Genomic DNA, 21,485 nt, shown 5'->3' on the forward strand with positions numbered 1-21,485 from the left:
TGCGTAATATAAAGCTTGCTAAACAAAGTCAATCTTCGCCCTTTTCCCTAAGCTTTCCGTCTTTGTGCCTGCACTCGGAAGACATTAGAAATCAAAGTTAATCCAGGCTTTATATATGATATTTATCCCCTTCCCGGTTCAAACTGACTTCATTTCTTTTGTATATCGAATCCAGTTTCCAACCCTTTGCAACGTGCTATTTCATAAAAACTATCTCCACTTTACGTACTTTACCTAGAACATTCAGTCGTATTCCTGTAATATTCATTCATTTACAGTCATTTCGTATGGGGATTACCATTTGCCTTTTCAGATCAGTAACGATTAAGCCATTATTCCACTCTAATGTCAGTCTTACACTTCACAAAGTGACAGCCATATGCAATATGTTCTGTAATTTATTTTTAAATAGCAGATATTTACATTTGTACAGTAGGATGATGAAATGTCTCAAATGATAATGATAATGAATTTTGTTCAGATGATTACTTTCTACCAAGAATAGAGGAAATTGAATGACGGGAAGGAATCAGAACGTGGTCTATGATGTGCACTACCCCATTGGTAGCGCTGATATCGGCCTTCGTGACATGTGAATTGTGATTGAGAGTTACTCCACCAGCACCTGAAGTAAAAGAAGAAACATATATTCACAATATTTCATCTCCTAGAAACAATAGAGGAAACACTTAACTCTTTTCGAGAAAATACCAATCGAACTTACTGCTGACACTTAGTCTGATGATGTCATGATGAGTATCGAGAGTTCTGAGATGTTCGCGGTTGTAAAGACCAGCTGAGTATTCAGTGTGAGGAACGACGTGGTATTCCAAAATTTCTAATAGATACGAAAGAATTTGAACCATTATAGCATTTTAACAACATACTTTATCAGATATAACAAGCTTTATTGAAAATATTCCAATAATAGGAAAATTGCTGTATAGTCTAGAAAATGAATATGTACCTTTCAGAAGATGTGGATTTCTTCTTAGGTTATCCAAAACATGACTTCCAAGTCTAGCGAAAGCTGCATTCGTTGGAGCGAATACTGTCAGGGCATCACCTGGAGAATTACAATCTTAAACTTTGCACACAAGAAAAAGTATGTTATAAATCTTGCGCAGTTTATAGAGCAATTAGAGGATGCAAAATACCTTGTAGAGCTCCGGCAAGTCCGGCTGACTGGACCTTGGACAGGAGAGTGCTGAGGTCACTGTTGTGTGCTACCAGATCCACGATACTTCCTTCTGGAGGCATCATCACGGTGTCGATCACATGCACGATTCCGTTGGAGGCGGTTAAATCAAAGTTAGTGATTTTTGATCCTTCAACAGTCACGGCCTAAGAAATTATATTACAACTATGTACTTTAAGGGGACGGATTCACGATTTTCCTCAATATTTTGCTTGTCACTTTTAATCATTAAAATCTACTGTCTAATGTGTTTAACAGGTTTTACAAAAAAATAAGATAATATATTTTGATGGATTCCCATTTTAATAGACTTTCTTATCTGTTGTATGAAAGGTGAAGATAACGAACAGTGATAAACAAAGAAGAGGTATTGTTATTATTTAGAAAACTGTGAAAAGGTATGGTTATATAAGTTTATGATGTATATCATATTTGAAGTATTATATAGGTAAAATCTGCCAATTTCAATGTTAAATTTGTGTCTGCAAAAACAGGATGCATTAAATAACAAAATTAACGTTTCATCGGCTTGTTTGTAAACATAAAATGTTTACATAAAATAGTCAAGGCTAAAATACTGCTCTTAGCCTTGCATTAAGGAGGTCCAAATTTTGGTTGTCAATTTTAAATGAGTTATATTTTTCATGTTTAACATCAAAAATGGATATATTTTATTAAAATAACTTAAACCCATCTCTTTAAGTAGACAATGAACTTGGTACATTGTATGCTTCTTTCCGTCCGATTCAAAAATTTATGAGCGGTAGGTGAAATGCAACAAATGTTGACATATAATTGACACTCAGAGCCATAGTTGTTAAGTATTGTAATTGTGCCAACGCTTACTGTCACATGGAACGCCCTTTTCTAGTGTCACATACGAAATATTCGTGACTTTCAGATGTAATTCTGGGTACTTGGAAAGGGAACGGTCGCCGTATATATTTTGTGTATCCTTCATGCTATTTCAACCTTTTTATAAGTAGATGATGTGGTACGCAAGTTCTCTATTCTCAATTGACTTGATACAGCTAGTTGTGAAGGGTTAATTTACTGCTATCCAGAATAATTCAGTTCGTAAAAATGTAACCATTATCTATAAACATGATAATTTTCAATTAGATAAGACTATCTTGAGGCCTTGAATACAGTCACACAAGCTACTGTTACTGGTAAGTGTAAAGCAGCAACTCCTCGCTTTGTCATGTATTCTACCAATCAGATCATAATAGTGGAAAAATAAACTTACTTTGTTATGAGAATATATATTGAATCTAATCTTGGTTCCAGCTAGTGTCTCCAACTGAAGCTCGTTAGAAGCATCGGCCTTGTGGATAGACCCTTTAACCACGTGGTATTTGAGAATGTTGGCCAAAGCCGTCGTATCCTTCTGAAGACTATCAAGTGTGGACTGGGGAAGTTTGGAGAAAGCGGCGTTTGTTGGGGCAAAAATGGTGAATTCTCCTGAAATTATATAGATTCACATGAAGATTTTAAGAACTGTTACAGTTTTATTTTAGCAAGTCGTAGTGAGAAACCTTTCAATATGAGAAATGCATTTTTGTAAGAAGGATTTTAAGACAGAAATGTCCGTTGTATGAAGAAATATCTTGATATTGATTAAGGTATAGTAGCTGAAATGCAATTGAAGGATTGACTTGTAATTTTATGATGATATTAATTCAAGATGAAAATGGTAAAGGACATTAGCTATTATCTAAACTATCAAAACTATTTGATTGTTTAAAATACATGCATGTATTAAATGAATATATAGCGATTTGCTATATAAAAAGCTATATAAGCAGGGAAGTTTAGCGATTTGCCAAATGAACTTCATGTTGACAAATCACTGCATCATGTTGCTGGAACATAGTGTTGGTAAAACAGTCCATGAGTTCTACATATGTACTGGAATGGTTACCTGAATGGATGGCAATACTAGTCCTGACAATTTCGTGAAAAACGTTAAATATCACCAAATTTATGATGTCATGTTCGAAAACTTTGCCGGAAATCTAAGGATATCAAGATAAACATTACATAATCAAATTGAGGGGTAGAAATAACGTAATAACGACTAGTCCTTTACTCAAATTAATTAACAAACATCCTTACAGTGCATCAGAGGTAAAGACAGCCCATAGTTTTTACATGAAGAATTATCTAAATAGTTGCCAATAAGATATTTTTACAAATTTGGGAGGGGGGATGTCACAACATTTGTGATGTCATATTCAAAAATAGGAATACATTTGCTGGAAAAGAAATATTGACTTTCCTTTCCGGGGAAATCAACTTCACGATTATCGCATTTGTTTTTCAGTTTAATTATTAACAAACCTCCCAACAGAGCATCAGCCAATCCTGCTTGTTGCACTAGTGAAATGAGAGTTGTCTCCCCGTTGTTTTGTAAAACTTCCACCAGGTTTCCTCCAAATGCACTCTGAACTAACACGGCTAATGCGAATAAGGCAATCATCTTGGATTGTTTCTTGTTCCGTTGAGTAGTTGGTATGAAATGTCCCAGTCAAAGATACTGTAGCAGGTTATATAGTATCCACAATTTATGTAATGGAACTACTTGACGTAACTCGAATGTCTTACATTCGTCTTGAAAACGTGACATCTAGAATCTCGTGGATGTCCTCACATATTTGATGGGCACCAAAAGGGATCTGATGAACAGAAATAATTTTATATTTCAGTCAATCTTCATTTTGGGATATAATAGATTTTAAAACGAGTAAAACCCAGCTGTACTTGTACTTTTCAAGTGAAGAGTGTTGATTTAACCAGGTCGAAAGATAAGAGGAAACCGTCACGGGCCTTCAATAATATCTCACCATTTCATAAGGAATTTATCCTTTGACCAGTAACGCGTAATGGTATCAGTATCACGTTGATAATCAGATGAATTTACACAATCTAATACATTATCAAATACAACATCTGATAGAAAGTGCAGAATTGCCAGCAGAAAATGTGGTCACTATTGGAAAATAAGAATTGGATGTAAAACTTATACTCTAAGTACTTCGTTACTAGCTTGAAAATACGGATGTATATTTATTTGATGTTATAAAATTTAGAAATTCATTTCAAAATTAAGGATTATCTCCCTCATGCATAGGTCTTATCCTTGGACGAATTTGGTTCCACTTTTTTGGCACGATGGTTTTGGCTATATTTAGCTCTAAAACTAAAATGAGCATCTGGTGCATCAAAATTGGTACCGTATAAGTTTTACACGGTACCACTTTTGATGCATCAGATACGCATTTCGACAAATAATGTGTCTTCAGTGATGCTCAACCGAAATGTTTGAAATCCGAAATCACAATGAAGTTTTAGAGCAGCTATTATAGGGGAAAAAAGTGTGCCAAAAAAAGGAGTCAAATTCGTCTAAGGATAAGAGCTATGCGTGAGGGAGATGATCCTTAATTTTGAAATGAATTTCTAAATTTTATAACGGCAATTAAGTATACATCCGTATTTTCAAGCTAGTAACGAAGTACTTAGCTACTGTGTTGTAGAGACCATCGGGTACTAACAGTCCACCAGCAGAGGCCTCGACCCAGGGGTCATAATGTAAACCCTATACGGTACCAATTTTGATACACCAGATGCGCATTTTGACAAATAATATGTGTAGGTGAAAGTGAGAAAAATGAAAAAATAAAAATAGAATTCGCAATAGGATTTGATTAATCTATAATTTTTCTCGAGTGATATATATTTACTGCAGTATTATCAATTTTAAAACAAACAAATGAGGAATGCACATTTCTAATCGCTATTTAATTCACTCACAGATAACAAAAAGACAAGATAAAAAGACAGATGTTAATCAAATGTGGATTCTAAAAAATTCTAAAGAACTTTTAGTAAACTTGAAATCACAGAATTTTTCCCAAATCAATAGCATTAAAACCTATGACTTTTCAACACTATACACGACCATTCCTCACGATAAATTAAAGACTAGACTTTTTGACATCATAGACAGTTGCTTCTTCAACAAAAATGGAAAACGGAAATATTCATATCTAGTGATCAGTCATTCAAAAACTTACTTTGTTAAACACCACTCTGATTCCACGCACAAGTACTTTGAAGTTGAAATAAAAATATGCTAGAGTTCCTCATTGACAATATCTTCGTGGTCTTTGGTGATCAGGTCTTCCAACAGTCTGTTGGAATTCCCATGGGCACGAATTATGCTCCTTTGTTAGCTGACCTGTTTTTATATTCATATGAAGCAGAATTTATTCAAAAACTTCTACGTGAGAAGAAAAAATCTCTCGCTGTGACCTTCAATTCGACTTTTAGATATATCGATGACGTTTTGTCTATTAACAATGATAGCTTTCATTCATATGTCGATTTGATATATCCCTGTGAGCTCGAAATAAAGGACACCACAAAGTCGTCCACTTCTGCTTCATACTTAGATATTTTATTGAAAATAGACATTAACCAAACTAACAACTCAACTGTATGACAAACGGGATGATTTCAGCTTCTCCATCGTCAACTTCCCACATTTATGTAGCAATATTCCATTATCACCTGCATATGGTGTTTATATATCTCAACTGATTCGATATGCAAGAGCTTGTTCTGGGTATAGTCAGTTTTTAAATCGAGGTAAGCTACTGACAAACAAGTTGATGGTACAGATTTCAACAGTCTCGATTGAAATCAGCATTTCGCAAATTCTATGGTCGTTATAACGATCTAGTTCGTCAATACAACCTCGCATTGGGTCAAATGCTGTCTGACGTGTTTCATACCGATTGTTAAGCCGTTCTTGGCACACTGATTTTGACTGCGGATAACTCCGTTTACCTGATCAGGATATGGGACTCACGGCGGGTGTGACCGGTCAACAGGGGATGCTTACTCCTCCTAGGCACCTGATCCCACCTCTGGTGTGTCCAGGGGTCCGTGTTTGCCCAACTATTTATTTTGTATTGCTTGTAGGAGTTATGAGATTGATCACTGTTCGTTATCTTAACCTTGCATGTGGCATGACTTGCAATTTTGGTAGCTCCACCCTCATATGATTTATCAATATGAATGGTTAAACGTGGACAAATTGCATTAATTACAACTCAATATACCTTAATTTGATTATTAACCAAAGAAAATGGATAAGATGCTACCCATTTTAGCAGACGTATAGAAACAGAAGTGTACGTCAGAAAATCAGAGGTTTTCGTAAAACGGAATAATAAAAAAATACATAAGAATTCGTTAAAATGACAAACTGCTTACATATGTATCAGATAATTGTCGATATTAGGAAAATTATTGCATAATAGACATACAGATACAGTAGAGGGAACACCAGCAGTGGTTATAGTCCTTGAAACATCTTTTCATCATAGATAATTGATTATCTACAGATAATATCAACTTTTTCACTATCAAGAGTTAATCAAGTTTTTTTTAAATTTTATCCATTGAAGGAAAAGTGAAGAGAACAAACAGTGATCAATCTAATAACTCCTATAAGCAATGCAAAATAAAGAGTTGGGCTAACACGGACTTCTGGACACAGCGGAGGTGGGATCAGGTGCCTAGGAGGAGTAAACATCCCCTGTCGACCGGTCACACCCGCCGTGAGCCCTATATCTTGATCAGGTAAACGGAGTTATCCGTAGTAAAAATCAGTGTGCCAAGAACGACCTAACGATCGGTACGAAACACGTCAGACAGCATTTGACCCCATGATAGGTTGTATTGGCAAACTAGATCGTTATAAAGACCGTAGAATTTGCAAAATGTTGACTTTCAACGCAATGGTTGAAACCCTGCACCATAAACTTGTTTGTCAGCAGCATGCCCCGACTTAAAAACTGACCAACGCAGAACAAGCTCTTGCGTATCGAATCAATTAAGAGATATAAAATCAATATTATGGAACATAATAGCATTTATGTTTAAAGCGTATATATGTGTCATTTGCCCTATTGGGGACCTCGTATAACTTTACCCCGTTGGGGGCCTCAAGTTTGTTAGCCAATCAATGGCTTGGATAGGCACGCGATAGCTTGTGTTTTGCACACGTTAGCCTTTTCATATACATGGGATTCAGTGAATACAAATTGTAAAGCGGATCAAAGTTTTTTCATTTTGTTCAACCCTCCACCACCCCAACTTTCCGTCCTCAATATGGAGGGTTACTCCGGTGCTATGCAATCTTGGTATATAGGCTTTTAATCATTTGGGTTGGCCTTATTTGTTCGCCATCTTTTTGCTCTGGGTTTGTTTTGATGAATTTTTATTTGTCATCTTATAGCGTAGCATTATTTAAGTTATTTTGTCTTCTTTGGGGGAAATCAGACTTTGAGTAATTTAGCTTTGCAGGTACCTTCATGTAGAATGTTTATCTGATTTCCCCCAAAATCTTATGTTGAAGATTTCTTTCGTCATTTGGTATTGTAATAAATGACAAATTTTCAATCTCAATCATTCTTTGTTCAGATTTTTTTATGACAGCAAAAACGAGCGACGGTGAGCAGAGTTTGGGTAATAGAAGCGGATAAACATAAATAATAATAATAATGTGCGGCATTTATATAGCGCATTATATAATTGGTAATTACTCTAAGCGCTTTAACAATGTAAAATGTAAAACATGATAAGATTAATCAGAGCATAAAATATAATATCCAAATAAAATAAAACAATTTAAACATTACGAGTTCATGCGACAAACCAGCCTTTACTTTAAAATAAAGAATATATTACAAAATATGGTTATAAGATTTCCTAAAAAAGATATGTTTTGAGGTTTGTCTTAAAACTTTTGACAGTGCCACACGAACGGATGTCTATCGGTAAACTGTTTCATAGTGTGGCAGCTGTTACATCGAACTTTCGATCTCCATAGGTCTTTGTACGAACGTGGTTTTTTTTCTAGCAATCGTGAATTGCATGAACGCAGAGATCGTTTTGGCTCGTACACAGTGATGAGGTCGCTGATATAGGCCGGTGCCAATCCGTATAGTGCCTTGTATGTGTGTAGTAAAATCTTGTATTCAACACGGGAATCAACTGGAAGCCAGTGCAAGGACACAAGCACCAGTGATATATGGTCATACTTCCTGACCCAACACAATATGCAGGTGATGATGGAATATTGCTACATAGATATGGGAAGTTGACGATAGAAAAGCTGAAATAATCCCGTTTGTCATAAAGTTGAATTGTTAGTTTTGCCGTTAATATCTATTTCCAATAAAATATATAAGCATGAAACAGAAGTAGAAGACTGTATGATGTCTTTTATTTCGAACTCTCAGGGATATACCGAATCAACATATGAATGAAAGTTATTATTGTTACATCTAGTAAATGAAACGTCGTCGATATATTTAAATGTCGGAATGAAAATCATAGGAAGATATTTTTTCTTCAGATGTTGAAGTTTCTGAATAGATTCTGTTTGGCATGAATACAAAAACAGGTCAGCTAACAAAGGAGCACAATTCGTGGCCATGGGAATTCCGACAACCATTGGAAGACCTACTCACCAAAGATCAAACCGATATTTTCAGTGAGGAACTCTAGCATATATCTAATTTTAACTTCAGAATACTTGTGCGTTGAATCAGAGTGGTGTTTAACAAAGTAATTTTTAGGATGACTGATCACTAGATATCAATATTTCCGTTGTCCATTTTTGTTGACGAAGGAACTGTCTATGATTTTAAAAAGTCTATTCTTTAGTTTATGGTGAGGAATGGTCGTGTAAAGTGTTGAAAAGTCATACGTTTTGATGTTTAAAATCTGAGAGAAGTTTTGAGATTTCAAGTTTACTTAAAGTTCTTTAGATTTTTTTTAGAATCCAAATTTGATTTACACCACTTCTGGCATATGTAGTCGCACAATAAGTTTGAAGTTTCTCCTTCACATCTGTTAATAATCTCGTTAGGAGGAAAGATTGACACTCAGAGCTATTGTATCTTTGTTTGTAATGGTTTTTATGTAGTTTAGGAATCCAGTATAGTTACAGTAACTCATATTTATTCGACCTACCGACTAGGATACCAAATGTGCCTAAAACTGAAACATGGATTTGATTCATCTTTTGATAGAGCAGTTGAAATATAAGTATGATTACCAAAAGTGGAGTTAATGCCAAGTTCGTTTGAAATACAGCTGTAATAATGAGCCTTACAAACAAACAATGTTGTTACAAGCTTTGTCAGCTGGGACCAAAACATATTTCTCATGTAACCTATCTAATCCGTTTATCACTTCTGGTTTACTAAACACACATGGGTAGATGGTACATACTTTTGTTTTAATGTGTCTATCGCGGATTTTAATCTTCCTCTTATACTTTTAATCCATTCGGATAATGTAGTTTTTTTCTATTTACCCCATTGTCTGGTATAATCTTCGACAGAATTCATAATTGAGATGAAGTTATGTCGCCAATTGAAAGACCGAGGTTCTCTGTATTTAGAACCTTTTAGAATAAGTGATTTGAGGTCCTTATTTTCAACTATATCAACATCACCAGTAATAACATGTTCAGCTGAAATATAGTCGAAAAAAGATGAAGAACAAGAACACGTAGGTGGATTAAGTATAAGAGGGTGAATATATAGGGACTGCAGAGTTTTTTACAATCAAAAAGTTTGAATACAATCGTAGAAGGATACTTGTAGGAAATACTGAGTGGAGACTTGAACTTGAAATAAGTTGGAATACATGATTGAACTTTCTTATGACGACGAACGTATAAAGGATAAAAGAAACATTCATTTCAACAATATTTTAAAAGTTATTGATCATTGTGCAGGTCGATGCATTTCGGGGAGCATCCATCAATTATACCGATATTGTTGTTTCTGTTGAGTCGTTAGTTTGTCATTAAAATTTACGTGCAATAAGTATGAAGCACATGTAGACGACTCTGGGGCGTTGTTCATTTCGAAGTCACTTGGATATATCGAGTCGACATGTGAATGAAAATTATTATTGTTAATATATAAAACTTTGGCGATATACATTTGTATCTAAATATCAAATTGAAGGCTACAACATGAAATGCTTTCTTCTCATTCCATCTCCATCTCATAACCATGATATTCGAGATATAATAATACACAATAATAATGATAATCTTTATTCTTAAAGTCAGATACACATAATCAACAATGGACATTAGCTATATACTAACTATTTACCGACTTGCATGGATGTTTGCGCTAGGGAGGGGGCTTTATGTGGGAGGAAACCGGAGTACCCGGAGGAAACCCACTTGTCCGATTGGGCGACCACCATACACTATCACATACATTATCCATAATCACCTAAATATGGTGTTTACACTTCCCAACTGATTCGATACGCAAGAGCTTGTTCTGCGTATAGTCAGTTTTTAAATCGAGGCAGGTTGATGGTGCAGGGGTTTCAACAGTCTCGTTTAAAGTCAGTATTTAACAAATTCTATGGTCCTTATAACGGTCTAGTTTGCCAATACAACCCATCATTGGGTCAAATGCTGTTTGACATGTTTGGTGCTCATTGTTAGGGCGTTTTTGACGCACTGATTATGACTACGGATAACTCTATTTACCTGATCAAGATATAGGGTTTACGGCGAATGTGACCAGTCGACAGGGGATGCTTACTCCTCCTTACTGATACCACCTATGGTATATCCAGGGGTAACTATTAGCCCAACTCTTTATTTTGTATTGCGTATAGGAGATTGATCACTGTTCGTTATATTCGCCTTTCATACAACCTCTACCGATCACGGGGATCAAACTCTGGTAGCAGCGGTGAGAAGCGAGTGCTTTTATGCTATGTGCACACATAGATATCGATGTTCATCTGTTGTTCAACCATGCTTATTCATAATATCCAATAATGAGTACATATCAGTACATGAATTAAAACTAATTTAAGAGAGTCCAGTCATCCGCATGATTATATTCATGTTTCATGCAGAACAGTAGAGTAGTAAAACAGAAACAACTTCATTTCAATCGAGTGAAAAACTGTGTCCTGATATTTTATGAGAATGATTGTGATAGTTATGTATAGGAAATGAAATTGAAATGGATTGATTGATTGTATATTGTTTAACGTCCTTCTCGAGAATCTTTCACTCATCTGGATACCTCATCATAGTCGATGAAGAGCTCCAATATTTAGGCTTATGTTCGGCGCTTTCTGTATTTGAGCAGGGAGAGATCTTTATCGTGATACACCTATTGTGAAATGGGACCTTGATTTTTGCGGTCTCATACGAAGGATCGCCCAATTACTTGCCTCTTACGACAAGCAAGGAGACGGCACTGATGACCTAATGTAACCCAGATCCAAATTCAAATGAAAAACACACAAACGAGAATTGAGCAATACAGGGTTGGGTAAAAGCCTCTGGAAAACATAAAGTAAATCCGCAGTTGTGTTAAGTAGGGCCATAGAAATATGTCAGGAAGAAAAAGCATTAATAAACAGATCAATTTGTGACAAATTCTATAAAAACAACCGTTTTATACAAAAACAATATGTATATATCATTAAGTGCATATTGACCTCCTATACATTTTTCACCAGACCGACAGTCTCTACATCAACTCTGTATCACGTGATCAAATATCAAGATAAAAACGTATCGTGTATGTATAAATCGTTGAATTGGCACGATATCCAGATATCAATGCAAGCTGAAGTCAATATAACTTCAAAGCATATTATTTTCTTAATTTGAAAAGTGCTGAGAGCAAGTTTATTGTGATTTGTAACATGTCTGATTTTGGCATTGAATATGCAAGATACAGCGATTTTTGCACATACGAAGTTGAATCTAGCCCGAAAAACATATTTTCTGTTGAAGCCAGAACTTGTTCCCCTAACTTTCCTTTTGCACGGAAGTTCACATTTAGCATAAATCAAACATCTTTCACTGAAAAACCTCGGGGTGTCGTGCCAATGATGAAATTTTTATATACGGAAACCCTTGTTTATGCAAATGAGTCCATTGTAAAAGTAACTATACGAGCAGATTAGGGGCGATATCAAGATCACAATACAATATGGATGTTATTTTAGCATGTATGTTATATAGAAAAGAAATTGAAACTTTTTCAATATCAAAGAGAATTAATATAACCCATTTGACAGAAACTTTTACGCCATTGCAGTTTACCGTTTGACAGCGGTGGTAAATAACGAAACAATATTTTGACATTTCCAACCACAAAGGGACTGTAGATATGTACGTCATGACCTTCGTCATGGCGTATTTTTCATTGTGACGTCGTGCAATGTGTTAGTGTGGTAAAGTACATTTATGTACATGACTGGTATTTATGGGGAAAGTCTTAACTCAACCGCGTCCACTCAACCACTTAGCTTTGAAAAAAAAAACACCGTGTGATGGTCTTAATGTCTTACTGTGGCGGCGGTGGCCTACCGAGGTAGTTGTTAGGCAGTCAAACTCTCGACCGAAAGGTCGTGGGTTCGAATCCTGGCCGCGGCAGGGATGACGTTGTGTCCTCGGGAATCGCACTTTACATGAATTTCCTCACTCCACTCAAGTGTAAAAGGGGTACCTGGCTAAAGACAGTGAACGATATTGTTAGAATGTTAGTGCTCTAGCGCTTATAATGGCAGCTTGCACTGTATGCTTCCTAGGAGGCTGAGAAAGTTCTAGAAGACACATAATGTTCACTTGATGGCTGCAGGAAGAAATCATCCATCCACTGTCCCTTTGAATTACTAATAATGGAGTTAAACGATGTAACTTAACTACCAGTTTTGTACCCTTTTAATACAATGATACATTATGTATGAATATCTGGATATCCCATTTGCTTTAATGAACACGGGCACGACAGTTTTCAAATGCTTTAAATGATTTGATAGTGTATCTTTCCTTCGGAATTCCTTTGTATGAAAATCTATGCTGTTTGAAAAGTTTTATAGTGGGGTATTCTCGCATCAAGAGCACGCAACTAGATAAAGTGACAATGGACATTTCCTCTGATATATTTATTAATTAAGGTATTTTTCACTTCAGTTACATAATCCATGACATAATATAACAGAATGTATTAGGTACATCCTGTAATTTATGTAGGATCTTTGGGTTTGGTATCAACTCTTGGTAGACTGTGCATGTTGCTGGAGTGAAGAAAGGTTTTATAGGGAAATATTACCGATACTTTTAATTCATGGTTCTTATTATAGTGCGTATGATCAACTAATCGAAATATTTCAGTAACCTCGCCTAAACAGATTTATGATGACACATGCACAAACATTCATTCAGAATTCAGAAGAAACAAGAACACAATTTAATAATCCCGTCGAAGTGAATTCTAGAGAGCAATTAAGTAAAAAAGCAAGCTTAAAATTATTAATCGGGAACGTGACGCAAGTTCAATGATTGAAGCGAAACCTGATTGTCACATACTTACAGATATTAGTAGAATTCCAATCATGATTAGACTATATTCCCTTGACAATTGTTTTCAATTAAGAAGAGTTTGGATCTTCGAAACTAATTTAAAAAGTTCTACATTAAGTTCGATTTATCAAGGATTGTGTTATTCACAGATTTAACAATATTTAGAGTGTTTATATATACGCAATACAAAGTAGATAGTTGGACAAACATGGACCCCTGGACACACCAGAGGTGGGATCAAGTGCCTCGGAGGAATAAGTATCCCCTGTCTTACAAATTCACATTGCACAATCAGATTATTATAGTACTTTCCGGTTTATGGCAATATTGAATTCAGAATATTTCGATAAGCCGTAGTATTATTCAATTCACAAAATACCTATAAAAGTAAGTCGTTTGATAACTATCTCTTCTCTCAATCTGTTTCTGTTAATATTTTAAGCTTCAGAAATGCTTATCCCCCCTCCAGTATGTCCAGGGGCCCGTGTTTGCTCCACTCTTTATTTCGTATTCGTTGTGGGAGTTATGAGATTGATCATCGTTCGTTATCTTAACCTTTCATTTTAACGGTATAAACTTGATGGAAACATTTTTAATAAAATACTGTAAGCAACATTGTAGAGTTGAATATACGATGTAGTATTCATTTTGACATGTCTTTATGAAATAAACGTTAGCAACTTCTACACTTCACGATCGTGAAATATGTAGAAAACAATCCAGCCCCACTTCGAAGTAAAGTCTCCATTTTCGTACAGAGGGTTGGCAAATATATTCACATGGGGCATGTGTAGTTATCTTTAGTACATGTGTATAAAGAAGTATACTGTTTTGGGCTATATTTAGATCTAAAACTTCATAGTTATTTCGGATTTCAAACATTTCGGTTGAGCATCACTGAAGAGACATTATTTGTCGAAATGCGCATCTGGTGCATCAAAATTGGTACCGTATAAGTTTTACATACGTATTGTTTTAGATTGGTATGTCCAGCAGTTTGTAATTGCCGAACCCTTTATTTTGTATTCTTTATTTGTCGAAATGCGCATCTGGTGCATCAAAATTGGTTCCATATAAGTTTTACTTTGTAGGAGTTATGAGATTGATCACTGTTCGTTATCTCCACCTTTCATTGGGTACAGGCGGTAGGAGAGATCGTAGCCTATGTTTACCAAGATTTGTCTACTAAGATATGTTTACTAAGATCCTACATCTTACGTAGGACGTAGACACTGCTCTAAGCCCTGCTTAAGTCTGTCTTAGTGTGGAATATAAAGCTTGCTAAACGAGATCAACTTCACCCGGTTCCCAAGACCTTCCATCTTCGTGCCTGCATTCGGAAGACATTAGAAACCAAAGTCAATCCGGGCTTTATATATGATATATATCCCCTTCCCGGTTCAAACTGACTTCATTTCTTTTCTATATCGAATCCAGTTTCCAACCCTTTGCAACGTGCTATTTCATAAAAACTATCTAAACTTTACGTACTTTACCTTCCGCAAACTGTTTCTACCTGTGTATATATAATTCTTTCAAAATATCGCCCTTATTATTGATAACATGCAAATCGGATTCTGATTTCCCTAAAGGTTACAATTATTACTTTATTCATCGAACCAAGATCGATGACAGTAGATACATGTACATCGATTAACATATAATTATCATGGGCAAAGGCTATAGAACATTCAGTCGTGCTCCTGTAATGTTCATTCACTTATAGTCATTTCGTATGGGGAGTACCGTTTGCCTTCTAAGATCAGTATCGATTAAGTCATTATTCCACCCTAATGTCAGTCTTACACTTCACAAAGTGATAGCCATATGCAATATGTTCTGTAATTTATTTTTAAATAGCAGATATTTACATTTGTACAGTAGGATGATAAAATGTCTCAAATGATAATGAATTTTGTTCAGATGATTACTTTCTACCAAGAATAGAGGAAATTGAATGACGGGAAGGAATCAGAACGTGGTCTATGATGTGCACTACCCCATTGGTAGCGCTGATATCGGCCTTCGTGACGTGTGAATTGAGATTGAGAGTTACTCCACCAGCACCTGAAGAAAAAAGAAGAAATATATATTCACAATATTTCATCTCCTAGAAACAATACAGGAAACACTTAACCCTTTTCGAGAAAATACCAATCGAACTTACTGCTGACACTTAGTCTGATGATGTCATGATGAGTATCGAGAGTTCTGAGATGTTCGCGGTTGTAAAGACCAGCTGAGTATTCAGTGTGAGGAACGACGTGGTATTCCAAAATTTCTAATAAATACGAAAGAATTTGCACCATTATAGCATTTTAACAACATACTTTATCAGATATAACAAGCTTTATTGAAAATATTCCAATAATAGGAAAATTGCTGTATAGTCTAGGAAATGAATATGTACCTTTCAGAAGATGTGGATTTCTTCTTAGGTTATCCAAAACATGACTTCCCAGTCTAGCGAAAGCTGCATTCGTTGGAGCGAATACTGTCAGGGCATCACCTGGAGAATTACAATCTTAAAGTTTGCACACAAGAAAAAGTATGTTATAAATGTTGTGCAGTTTACAGAGCAATTAGAGGATGTAAAATACCTTGTAGAGCTCCGGCAAGTCCGGCTGACTGGACCTTGGACAGGAGAGTGCTGAGGTCACTGTTGTGTGCCACCAGATCCACGATACTTCCTTGTGGAGGCATCATCACGGTGTCGATCACATGCACGATTCCGTTGGAGGCGGTTAAATCAAAGTGAGTGATTTTTGATCCTTCAACAGTCACGGCCTAAGAAAATATATTACAACTATGTACTGTAAGGGGGCGGATTCACGATTTTCCTCAAAATTTTGCTTGTCACATTTAGTCATTAAAATCTACTGTCTAATGTGTTTAACAGGTTTTACAAAAAATAAGATAATATATTTTGATGGATTCCCATTTTAATAGACTTTGTTATCTGTTGTATGAAAGGTGAAGATACCGAACAGTAATAAACAAAGAAGTGGCATTGTTATTATTTAGAAGACTGTGAAAATGTATGGTTATATAAGTTTATGATGTATATCATATTTGAAGTATTATATAGGTAAAATCTGCCAATTTCAATGTTAAATTTGTGTCTGCAAAAACAGGATGCATTAAATAACAAAATTAACGTTTCATCGGCTTGTTTGTAAACATAAAATGTTTACATAAAATAGTCAAGGCTAAAATACTGCTCTTAGCCTTGCATTAAGGAGGTCCAAATTTTGGTTGTCAATTTTAAATGAGTTATATTTTTCATGTTTAACATCAAAAATGGATATATTTTATTAAAATAACTTAAACCCATCTCTTTAAGTAGACAATGAACTTGGTACATTGTATGCTTCTTTCCGTCCGATTCAAAAATTTATGAGCGGTAGGTGAAATGCAACAAATGTTGACATATAATTGACACTCAGAGCCATAGTTGTTAAGTATTGTAATTGTGCCAACGCTTACTGTCACATGGAACGCCCTTTTCTAGTGTCACATACGAAATATTCGTGACTTTCAGATGCCATTCTGGGTACTTGGAAAGGGAACGGTCGCCGTATATATTTTGTGTATCCTTCATGCTATTTCAACCTTTTTATAAGTAGATGATGTGGTACGCAAGTTCTCTATTCTCAATTGACTTGATACAGCTAGTTGTGAAGGGTTAATTTACTGCTATCCAGAATAATTCAGTTCGTAAAAATGTAACCATTATCTATAAACATGATAATTTTCAATTAGATAAGACTATCTTGAGGCCTTGAATACAGTCACACAAGCTACTGTTACTGGTAAGTGTAAAGCAGCAACTCCTCGCTTTGTCATGTATTCTACCAATCAGATCATAATAGTGGAAAAATAAACTTACTTTGTTATGAGAATATATATTGAATCTAATCTTGGTTCCAGCTAGTGTCTCCAACTGAAGCTCGTTAGAAGCATCGGCCTTGTGGATAGACCCTTTAACCACGTGGTATTTGAGAATGTTGGCCAAAGCCGTCGTATCCTTCTGAAGACTATCAAGTGTGGACTGGGGAAGTTTGGAGAAAGCGGCGTTTGTTGGGGCAAAAATGGTGAATTCTCCTGAAATTATATAGATTCACATGAAGATTTTAAGAACTGTTACAGTTTTATTTTAGCAAGTCGTAGTGAGAAACCTTTCAATATGGGAAATGCATTTTTGTAAGAAGGATTTTAAGACAGAAATGTCCGTTGTATGAAGAAATATCTTGATATTGATTAAGGTATAGTAGCTGAAATGCAATTGAAGGATTGACTTGTAATTTTATGATGATATTAATTCAAGATGAAAATGGTAAAGGACATTAGCTATTATCTAAACTATCAAAACTATTTGATTGTTTAAAATACATGCATGTATTAAATGAATATATAGCGATTTGCTATCTATAAAGCTATATAAGCAGGGAAGTTTAGCGATTTGCCAAATGAACTTCATGTTGACAAATCACTGCATCATGTTGCTGGAACATAGTGTTGGTAAAACAGTCCATGAGTTCTACATATGTACTGGAATGGTTACCTGAATGGATGGCAATACTAGTCCTGACAATTTCGTGAAAAACGTTAAATATCACCAAATTTATGATGTCATGTTCGAAAACTTTGCCGGAAATCTAAGGATATCAAGATAAACATTACATAATCAAATTGAGGGGTAGAAATAACGTAATAACGACTAGTCCTTTACTCAAATTAATTAACAAACATCCTTACAGTGCATCAGAGGTAAAGACAGCCCATAGTTTTTACATGAAGAATTATCTAAATAGTTGCCAATAAGATATTTTTACAAATTTGGGAGAGGGGATGTCACAAAATTTGTGATGTCATATTCAAAAATAGGAATACATTTGCTGGAAAAGAAATATTGACTTTCCTTTCCGGGGAAATCAACTTCACGATTATCGCATTTGTTTTTCAGTTTAATTATTAACAAACCTCCCAACAGAGCATCAGCCAATCCTGCTTGTTGCACTAGTGAAATGAGAGTTGTCTCCCCGTTGTTTTGTAAAACTTCCACCAGGTTTCCTCCAAATGCACTCTGAACTAACACGGCTAATGCGAATAAGGCAATCATCTTGGATTGTTTCTTGTTCCGTTGAGTAGTTGGTATGAAATGTCCCAGTCAAAGATACTGTAGCAGGTTATATAGTATCCACAATTTATGTAATGGAACTACTTGACGTAACTCGAATGTCTTACATTCGTCTTGAAAACGTGACATCTAGAATCTCGTGGATGTCCTCACATATTTGATGGGCACCAAAAGGGATCTGATGAACAGAAATAATTTTATATTTCAGTCAATCTTCATTTTGGGATATAATAGATTTTAAAACGAGTAAAACCCAGCTGTACTTGTACTTTTCAAGTGAAGAGTGTTGATTTAACCAGGTCGAAAGATAAGAGGAAACCGTCACGGGCCTTCAATAATATCTCACCATTTCATAAGGAATTTATCCTTTGACCAGTAACGCGTAATGGTATCAGTATCACGTTGATAATCAGATGAATTTACACAATCTAATACATTATCAAATACAACATCTGATAGAAAGTGCAGAATTGCCAGCAGAAAATGTGGTCACTATTGGAAAATAAGAATTGGATGTAAAACTTATACTCTAAGTACTTCGTTACTAGCTTGAAAATACGGATGTATATTTATTTGATGTTATAAAATTTAGAAATTCATTTCAAAATTAAGGATTATCTCCCTCATGCATAGGTCTTATCCTTGGACGAATTTGGTTCCACTTTTTTGGCACGATGGTTTTGGCTATATTTAGCTCTAAAACTAAAATGAGCATCTGGTGCATCTAAATTGGTACCGTATAAGTTTTACACGGTACCACTTTTGATGCATCAGATACGCATTTCGACAAATAATGTGTCTTCAGTGATGCTCAACCGAAATGTTTGAAATCCGAAATCACAATGAAGTTTTAGAGCAGCTATTATAGGGGAAAAAAGTGTGCCAAAAATGGAGTCAAATTCGTCTAAGGATAAGAGCTATGCGTGAGGGAGATGATCCTTAATTTTGAAATGAATTTCTAAATTTTATAACGGCAATTAAGTATACATCCGTATTTTCAAGCTAGTAACGAAGTACTTAGCTACTGTGTTGTAGAGACCATCGGGTACTAACAGTCCACCAGCAGAGGCCTCGACCCAGGGGTCATAATGTAAACCCTATACGGTACCAATTTTGATACACCAGATGCGCATTTTGACAAATAATATGTGTAGGTGAAAGTGAGAAAAATGAAAAAATAAAAATAGAATTCGCAATAGGATTTGATTAATCTATAATTTTTCTCGAGTGATATATATTTACTGCAGTATTATCAATTTTAAAACAAACAAATGAGGAATGCACATTTCTAATCGCTATTTAATTCACTCACAGATAACAAAAAGACAAGATAAAAAGACAGATGTTAATCAAATGTGGATTCTAAAAAATTCTAAAGAACTTTTAGTAAACTTGAAATCACAGAATTTTTCCCAAATCAATAGCATTAAAACCTATGACTTTTCAACACTATACACGACCATTCCTCACGATAAATTAAAGACTAGACTTTTTGACATCATAGACAGTTGCTTCTTCAACAAAAATGGAAAACGGAAATATTCATATCTAGTGATCAGTCATTCAAAAACTTACTTTGTTAAACACCACTCTGATTCCACGCACAAGTACTTTGAAGTTGAAATAAAAATATGCTAGAGTTCCTCATTGACAATATCTTTGTGGTCTTTGGTGATCAGGTCTTCCAACAGTCTGTTGGAATTCCCATGGGCACGAATTATGCTCCTTTGTTAGCTGACCTGTTTTTATATTCATATGAAGCAGAATTTATTCAAAAACTTCTACGTGAGAAGAAAAAATCTCTCGCTGTGACCTTCAATTCGACTTTTAGATATATCGATGACGTTTTGTCTATTAACAATGATAGCTTTCATTCATATGTCGATTTGATATATCCCTGTGAGCTCGAAATAAAGGACACCACAGAGTCGTCCACTTCTGCTTCATACTTAGATATTTTATTGAAAATAGACATTAACGCAAACTAACAACTCAACTGTATGACAAACGGGATGATTTCAGCTTCTCCATCGTCAACTTCCCACATTTATGTAGCAATATTCCATTATCACCTGCATATGGTGTTTATATATCTCAACTGATTCGATATGCAAGAGCTTGTTCTGGGTATAGTCAGTTTTTAAATCGAGGTAAGCTACTGACAAACAAGTTGATGGTACAGATTTCAACAGTCTCGATTGAAATCAGCATTTCGCAAATTCTATGGTCGTTATAACGATCTAGTTCGTCAATACAACCTAGCATTGGGTCAAATGCTGTCTGACGTGTTTCATACCGATTGTTAAGCCGTTCTTGGCACACTGATTTTGACTGCGGATAACTCCGTTTACCTGATCAGGATATGGGACTCACGGCGGGTGTGACCGGTCAACAGGGGATGCTTACTCCTCCTAGGCACCTTATCCCACCTCTGGTGTGTCCAGGGGTCCGTGTTTGCCCAACTATCTATTTTGTATTGCTTGTAGGAGTTATGAGATTGATCACTGTTCGTTATCTTAACCTTGCATGTGGCATGACTTGCAATTTTGGTAGCTCCACCCTCATATGATTTATCAATATGAATGGTTAAACGTGGACAAATTGCATTAATTACAACTCAATATACCTTAATTTGATTATTAACCAAAGAAAATGGATAAGATGCTACCCATTTTAGCAGACGTATAGAAACAGAAGTG

At 35.5% G+C, this 21,485-nt stretch overlaps 1 protein-coding gene across 1 annotated transcript; it reads right to left on the reverse strand.

Annotated features, from left to right (window-relative positions):
* Positions 1-485: 485 nt before the first annotated feature.
* LOC125680746 (transforming growth factor-beta-induced protein ig-h3-like) lies at positions 486-18,768 on the reverse strand. Its single transcript, XM_056153527.1, has 13 exons — positions 18,630-18,768; positions 17,536-17,759; positions 16,247-16,433; positions 16,057-16,155; positions 15,814-15,927; positions 15,625-15,713; positions 9,260-9,268; positions 3,542-3,680; positions 2,448-2,662; positions 1,158-1,344; positions 968-1,066; positions 725-838; positions 486-625 (listed from the first exon to the last, which is right to left on the reverse strand). Exons 1-13 carry the CDS (start codon positions 18,766-18,768, stop codon positions 486-488), a joined length of 1,755 nt encoding a protein of 584 aa, XP_056009502.1.
* Positions 18,769-21,485: the final 2,717 nt, after the last annotated feature.

This window comes from Ostrea edulis, chromosome 2 (genome assembly GCF_947568905.1).
Source record: "Ostrea edulis chromosome 2, xbOstEdul1.1, whole genome shotgun sequence".
Lineage (NCBI taxonomy): Eukaryota > Metazoa > Mollusca > Bivalvia > Ostreida > Ostreidae > Ostrea > Ostrea edulis.

Coding starts and splice junctions, on each gene's coding strand:
- LOC125680746 (XM_056153527.1), bottom strand. CDS start 18,768: ATGATTGCCTTATTCGCATTAGCCGTGTTAGTTCAGAGTGCATTTGGA. Junction 1,067..1,157: donor ACTTGCCGGAGCTCTACAAG/GTATTTTGCATC, acceptor GTAATTCTCCAG/GTGATGCCCTGACAGTATTC. Junction 839..967: donor AAATCCACATCTTCTGAAAG/GTACATATTCAT, acceptor CGTATCTATTAG/AAATTTTGGAATACCACGTC.